The sequence below is a fragment of the Trichechus manatus genome, unplaced genomic scaffold, assembly GCF_000243295.1.
Source record: "Trichechus manatus latirostris isolate Lorelei unplaced genomic scaffold, TriManLat1.0 scaffold00057, whole genome shotgun sequence".
In the NCBI taxonomy this organism is placed as follows: Eukaryota; Metazoa; Chordata; class Mammalia; order Sirenia; family Trichechidae; genus Trichechus; species Trichechus manatus.
In genome coordinates this window covers 11156283-11163792 of record NW_004443993.1, presented here as the reverse complement: position 1 = coordinate 11163792, position 7510 = coordinate 11156283, and the positions used below count along the sequence as shown (strand labels likewise).

Below are 7510 nucleotides of genomic sequence, written 5' to 3'. Positions count from 1 at the left end.
CCCACGCTCCTGCTCCTCTCTAGGGGCAATCGAGAAATTGCCACTTTGCCTTGGCAATGTGGCAGCAACCTGCCCACTTGAAGCCCCCCAGAGCCCTGAAATCTAACCTCCTCATGGGGCTGTGGAGCTGTGACCCTGGGCCCCTCCGCCCCCAGAGGGTAGGGGCCGCACTCTCTTATACCGTCCAGGGCCTTGAAATGTGATCTCATGAACTCTGCTTGACCCTCTGGTGGCTGGGGGCCCCCTACCCCCCAATTAAATCGAGTTGACCCTTCTTTCAAGTCCTGTAAAACATGGACCTCCCTTGGGAGCACTTGGCTGCAGCCAAGCTTCCCGGATCCTAGACACCTTTTTTCTCCTTTAGTCTTTTGCTCCCCTCTTAGAGCACATTAGATGCAATGGAAACGCCACCCCCCCTTTTTTGTTTAGCTCTGGGGTTCCCGAGACTGCTCCTCTCTCTCCCTAGACCCTCCTATTTCGAGCTGGATATTTGTTTTGGGGTGCAAAACAGAACATGGGATTTGTCGATAAACTTTGAAATCTGAGACTCTTAACTTGAAAACGAGGAGATGGAGTGGGGGCGGGGGCTGCAGCAGTCTTGCCAACCTCTCATTTCTCTGGAGCGTGAGCCCACCGCCTTCCTTCGATTCCCAGAGAAGCCCATGACTGAGACCAGGTTCAGCACGGCTGCTGGAGTCTGGTGTCTCCATGTGGCTTGCAAATAAGTCCACAGTTGAAGCTCTGCTCTGGAGGCTGTTTATAAGCAGGGTTCTGAGAGGCGGGTTGGCGGGCCTGGATGAAGCCACAGCAGGAAGTGCTCTCTGCGGCATGTGGGGTTCTTCCTGAACGTCCACCCCCGCCCCCCCTATCAGCGCCAAGGGCAGGCTGCTCAGTGGTGGCAGCTGCTGGGAAATTTGAGTCGTGATCATATGGAAGCCCAAGGGGTGTGCTGTCGGCTGCCTGTGCGGCCCTGTCGCTGCCTGGCCTGGGTGCAGGGGTGGCCGGGGGCTCCCAGGGGACGACTGATGTTGCTCATCCGTGTGGTCATGCTCACACACTGCTTGTGGCTTAGTAGTGGGTGGTCACGCGCCCCCCCCCCCCCATGGCATCACCTCCCCCGTCAGGCCTTGGGCGTCTTCCAGAAGAAACGTCTGCGTGGCTTTTTTCTCACTGAAGGTGGGAGGCATCCAGACTCGCTGAGGGCCAGCAGGCCGCTCAGGTCCCCGGGCATGTCTAGGTCCCCAGGTGGGGGTGTCCTGGTGAGTAAGGGTCCCACAACACCCAGGCAGGTGGGCGAAAGCAGGGGGAAGATGGCCTCAGGAGCTATATGCCGGCGGCTCTGCCACTTAGAAGCAGGGTGGCCTCGGGCAGCCTCTTCCCCTCTTTGAGCCTCAGCTTCCTCACCTGTGTAGTGGGCACGCTCGTTAACGGATCAGCAATGTCAAGAAGCCCTTCCCCATGCCTGGCACGTATGAGGCACTCTGCGTCCACTGTGGCAGGAATAGAGGGACGCGGGAAAGCCCTCATCTTAGTTTACGTTCAGCACGGGGCCGCTCTGCAGCTTGGCCCTGTCGTTGGAGCCCGGAGGTGCCTTTGCCTGTAGCCGCCCGGCACTGTAGAGCCAGAGAACTTCTAGTGAGCTCCCTGCTCACGCTGACAGTGAGGCGCCTAGCTCAGAGAGGCCTGGCCGCTGGCCCAGCGCCATCTGGCAGATTGGGCAGGGTCGGGATTTGAACCCAGGGCTCCTGATATCCTGGGGCTGCTGTCAGACTCCGCACCAAAATGTGCTGCAGTGGCCAGGAACGGGGCAAACAGCGGAGGCCCCCGAGCTTGCTATATAAACACCTGGATGGGGTCACCGCCCGGCCCGACTGTCAGTGTTTCCCGATTTTTCCAGTGGAGTTGAAGCGAGTCGTTGGTTTCTTGGGTGATGTCCTGCCCTGGCGCGCCAGTTTTCCATATTCTCCCTTGCAACTTGTACCTTTTTTTTTTCCCATCCCCTCTGGAAGATTCTTTTTCCCACCACTTTTCATTCATCCCAGGCTAGCTGGGTGCTCAGTGTAGGTGGCCCTGAAACCATGCCAGCCCCTTCCCTGAGGACACCTTCCTGCTGTAGCTGATTGGGGCGCCCTCTTTCCCCTTGTCTCCTGGGGTCCTGTCGTCGGCAGCCCTACCCCCCGCCATTCCCAGATCAAACACTGAGATCCACTGAGCACTTCCGTTATGGTTTGATTCAGGCCGGGGGGTGGGGGGACCCTGCCAGGTCATGAGGCCAGGCCATGCCAAGCCCCAGTCATCACTCTTCCGTGGCTCAGTTAGCAGCCTCTCCAGCTGCCGGGTCTCCAAAGATTTCCCCTAGACCCGTGATTCTCAGCTAAGGCCAGTTCTGCTCCCTGATGCCTGGGGACATTTCCGGTTACCACAATTGGTGGGGTGCTACTGGCATCGAGTAGGTGGAGGCCAGGGATGCTGCTCAGCACCCTACAGTGCACAGGACGGCTCCAACCCACCGAAGGAGCCGGCCCCCATGTCAGCAGTGCTGAGGTTGAGATCAGCAGACAGTTTGGAGGCATTGACGGTGCCCGTTTGATGCCCAGGGACATCATGGTAGACGGACCACTCTTGCCTTCAGGGTAGGGCCTGGGTTTGACTCTGGGCACTGCCTTCCTGAGCCTCTGCTTCCTCCCGTGACGGGTAGCTAACACCAGCCTCGCGGTGGTGTTTTAAGGCTCAGAGCTCCGTGTATGTGTAGCCCAGCCCAGTTCCCAGCAGGTAGTGAGAGCTAAGTAAACTGTGGATATCGCCATTTAAAGGAGCCCTGGTGGCACAGTGGTTAAGCACTCGGCTGCTAACTTAAAGGTTGGCAGTTCGAACCCACCAGCCACTCCGCGGGAGAAAGACATGGCAGTCTGCTTCCGTAAAGATTACAGCCTTAGAAACCGTATGGGGCCGTTCTGCTCTGTCCTACGGGGACGCTATGAGTCAGAATCGACTTGACGGCAGTGGGTTTGGGTTTTGGTGTACCATCACTTATACCGAGGGGAAAACATGGTTGTGACTGACGTTTCGAGCATGCACTCTGCCAGGTGCATTACGTGGTTACCTAATCTGGTCCCTTCCGCGTCCCCATGAGGTGGGTACTGTTACCATCTCCACACGACTGAGGAAGAGACTGAGGGTCCAAGAGGCTGTCAGCGTTGGCTAGCTAGGGAGTGGCTGCAGCTGTTTACAGTAAAGCAAGACTCCCAGTTCCTGTCCTGTAGATGCTTTCAGGCTGGAAAATGGGAGAAAAAACCTAAACTAGAAGGTCGTGAGGTGGGAGCTAGAGCCAGGCTCTTGCTGTGTTGACATTGCTGAGGAAGCTGTAATGGGAGGAGGAAGAGAAGGAGGGACAGACTGGAGCTGGGAGGGGCGGTGTCACTGGAAGGGTGAGCCATCAGCCTGAGCAGTAGCGTGGAGGTGGGCCAGGACTGGAGCCCATGAGAAGTGAGGGGAGTGGTGGGGGGGGGGCAGCAGTTGATGGATTCCCATGGAGTGGGTACAGCTCAAGGGAGCCCTGGTGGCGCAGTGGTTAAGCGCTTGGCTGCCAACCAAAAGGTCAGTGGTTCGAACCCACCAGCTGCGAGAGAAAGCTGTGGCGTTCTGTTTCAATAAAGATTATGGCCTTGGAAACCCTATGGGACAGTTCTACTCTGGCCTGTAGGGTTGCTATGGGTCAGGGTTGGCTCAGTGGCACTGGGTTTTTGCGGGTAGGCACAGCTAGGTCCCCAAGTGGCACAGATGATTTGCTCTTGACTACTGACCTAAACAAAGGTTGGCAGTTTGAACCGACCCAGCGGCACTGCGGAAGAACAGCCTGGCAACCTTCTTCCATAAAGATCACAGCCAAGAAAACCCTGTGGAGTACAGTTCTACTCTGTAACACACGGGGGCACCATGAGTCAGAGTCGACTTGACAGCAGTGGGTTTAGATGCTGCTTGGAAAGTGTCTCTGTGAGGAGTCCCCCAGTCTGGGCCCGGGAGGCCCTGGGGCAGCCCCGTGTCGCGGCAGATCCCCGATGTGGCTGCTCTCACGCACATGTGTCTGTGTGTGGTTGCTCTTCCCCAGAACATGGTGATGAGTTTTCGAGTCTCCGACCTTCAGATGCTCCTGGGTTTCGTCGGGCGGAGTAAGAGCGGACTGAAGCACGAACTGGTCACACGGGCCCTGCAGCTGGTCCAGTTTGACTGCAGCCCCGAGCTGTTCAAGAAGATCAAGGAGTTGTATGAGACGCGCTACGCCAAGAAGAACGCCGAGCCCGTCCCGCAGCCCCACCGGCCCCTGGACCCCCTGACCATGCACTCGGCCTATGACCGGGCTGGCACGCTGCCCAGGACACCCCTCTCGGGGCCCAACATTGACTACCCCGTACTCTACGGGAAGTACTTAAATGGACTTGGACGGTTGCCTGCCAAAACCCTCAAGCCAGAAGTCCGCCTGGTGAAGCTGCCCTTCTTCAACATGCTGGATGAACTGCTGAAGCCGACCGAGTTAGGTGAGTCCCTGGGCCGCCTCCCCAGGGGGGCTGCTGAGTTTTCTCTTAGCGCCTGCCAGCCAGCCAGGCCATCGACCTTGAGTGATGTTTTTGGTGCAGCAGCCAGGGTTGGTGGGGAGCTTGTCCCTCCTCTGGGGTCCTTGTATTCATTAGCTATGGCTGTGTAACAAATAGCCCCCGCATTCAACAACTTAAAATAATGATCACTTGTTAGCTCTCAGTTTCTGGGTCCAGAATCCAGAGTGGCTAAACTGGGAGGGTTCCAGTTCAGGACCTCTCCTGAGCTTGCTTGCAGTCAAGCTGTCGGTGAGGACTGTATCATCCGTAGGCTTGACTGGGGCTGGAGGAGCCGCTTCCAGGCTCCCTCACGCAGCTGTTGGCTGGCTTCAGTTCCTGGGTGGCTGTTGGCTGGAGACCCTGGTTCCTCGCCACGTGGGCTTTTGTACAGATGGCCCACGTGTCCTTGTAACATGGCACCTGGGTTCCCCCAGAGTGAGTAATAAGAGAGAAAGGATGCATACGTGTGCACAGCCGAGCTGGGGGCTGCAGTCTTTCCTGTGGCCTACTGCTGGACATGATATACTCACTTCCATTGCGTTCCACTGACCGAACACATCAACCCTGGTGCCATGCGGGCGGGGGCAGCACACGGCCATGACTCTCAGGAGGTGGCTGCCTTGGTCTCACTCCCTGTGAAAACCACTGCCAGTTGCCACTGAGTTAGCTCTGACTCATGGCAACCCTGTGTGTGTCAGAGTAGAACTGTGCTCCGTAGAGTTTTTATAAAGGTTGGTTTTTTGGAAGTAGATCACCAGGCTTTTCTTCCGAGGTGCTTCTTGGGGGACTCGAACCTCCAACCTTTTGGTTTGCAGCCCAGGAACTCTCCTTGTGGAAAAGGGGCCGAAAAAAGTTACCTCTGACCTCCCTTCTCCTCCCCCCGGCTCTTGCTTCCTAACTAGCAGCCACAGGAGTCATTTCATGAGTGGGCCCAGTCCGGTAGACTTCCTGGGGCTGGCCCGTCAGGATGCTGCAGTGTGCTCCTGAGGGTCTGGGACCCTCAGGGAGGAGGGGGTACTGCAGCCCCTGTGGCTTGTCCGTCTTCTTACTGGTTCGTTTTCCTTCCTAAACATCGGCTGAGCGCCTGCTGGGTGCCAGAACCACCTAGCCCGGGCCGCACGGGACCCTCCCTCCCTCCCCGGGCAGTCCTGACACCACGGGCTTCCAGTGGGCTTCCCACGCTGCCCTGCACCTGCATGGAGGCCTGGCCAGCGCATCTTCCCTCCGATAGTGGGAGCGCCCAGCGCCCAGGACTTGTGGGGGGAGGGGGTCGTGGCTGCCCTCGACTTTGCCTGGGCTGAGTTTTCTTGGAGACCGACTGCTCCTGTTGTCTCTACTCTTTGTCCTCCCCCATTCATTCATTCATTCATGCATGCATGCAGTAGTGATTTGAGCACCTGCTCCAGGCTAGGAGTGTTCCAGGCTTGGGGCTCTAAGCCTTCAGCAGACAAAGATCCAGGCCTTTGCGAAGTTTCTCCTCTGGCATCTCCACGTGGCGCAGCGGGGTGCCCCAAACTCGTGCCCAGCTCTGTGGGTCCTGCAGCCCTGGCAGCCTGCAATCCACATCGTCTGTTCACACATTCGTGTCTTCACCTCCCACAAGGCAGGTGCGGGGCCTGGGGGCAGATATTTGTGGCTGGGGCTGGCCTGTATGCTGTGGCATCATACAGGGTGGCAGAGGGCACAGTCCCCTCATGTCCCCCCATTGCCCCTGGCCTGTGTGGTTCTGACCCTGTGCTTGGGGCCGTGCCTCTGACACCCTGCCTTAGAGCCCGAGGAGGCCTGCGGGCCGCTCTGCCTGACTCGGCACGCAGACTCAGCGCCAGCTGGCCCCCATGCTCCTGAGGCCTTGCCGAGTCCCTCCAGTGCCTCCTGCCCCTCCCCTAGCCCGTTCTAGATTACTGGGGGCCTCTTCCCTGGAGCTCTCAGGCAGCCTTCAGGGCGGCTCAGACGCTCAGGCTCCTGAGAACCAGAGAACTGTCTGTGTAACAGGGAGACTGGCTCGGCCCCGGGAGGCGGCTGGGTGCCTGGCAGGTGGGGGCCAGGGCTGGAGGTGACTTTGAACGTGGGCCCACCGGCCGCACCCCCTCCACCCGGAACGCGTGCTTCCTTCCTGCCCGGCGAGCACAGAGTGGCTTCTGCCCCACAATGCACTGTGTCGCCCCCAGCCCCCCGGGACCCCAGTCACCTGATCTCCAGGAGAGTCTGCTCCCTGTCTACACTGGGAATTACTTGGCTTGTGGCTCAGAACAAAGACGCCGGCCCTGCCTTATCTCCCCTCCCTGTCCAAGGGTGCCCACCCCTCCCCGACCCCGTGCTCCCTGGAGTTGCCCGGCGGGCTGCCCCAGTTCGCAGCGAGAGGTTTTGTGTGAAGCGGCCTCGGCCCTGAAGCCAGGGTGATACTAAACTTGTGGGCTGGTCCCTGTTGTCCCGGGGCTGGAGGTCTGTCCACCCACTGTCTGCTCGAAGCCCAGGTCAGCTCAGAGCCCGGCATCGCCCAGGGACCGTTTCAGGGGGCTCAGCTTCCCCTTCCCCTGGCCCCTGGCCCACAACCAGGATGGGGCCCCGACACGCAGGTCTGCTTTCCTGGAAGAGTCCCGGCTGGCTTGGGTGGAGAGGACAGGGACATAAATCACCCAGACTGACAGACTGCTCGGCTGGGGGAGGGGCAGGGATCACAGAGCCACAGTGGTGGGTGCTGGGGACCTCTGCAGACAGAGGCCACTCAGCAGGGGACAGCGCCCTGAAGGGTGAGGAGACTTCGCCCAAGGTTACACAGCAGCCTGAATGAGGGCACCCAGGCTTGGAGGCCCATGCTGCCCCCGACCCCCTCCCGTCCCCTTCCCTGCCCCAGGCTGTCCATGCCCGCACCCTGCAGGGAGGCGCCCACCCTGAACCACGAGAAGTTTCTGGACTGC

At 59.1% G+C, this 7510-nt stretch overlaps 1 protein-coding gene across 1 annotated transcript in view; it reads left to right on the top strand.

Moving 5' to 3' along the window:
• Positions 1-3684: 3684 nt before the first annotated feature.
• PIAS4 (protein inhibitor of activated STAT 4) overlaps positions 3685-7510 on the top strand; it is a 21554-nt gene continuing 17728 nt past the window's right edge. Inside the window, exon 1 of the mRNA XM_004378463.2 lies at positions 3685-4535. Coding sequence (XP_004378520.2) covers positions 4079-4535 — 457 coding nt within the window. The 5' untranslated portion in view covers positions 3685-4078. The remainder of the gene's footprint in view (positions 4536-7510) is intronic.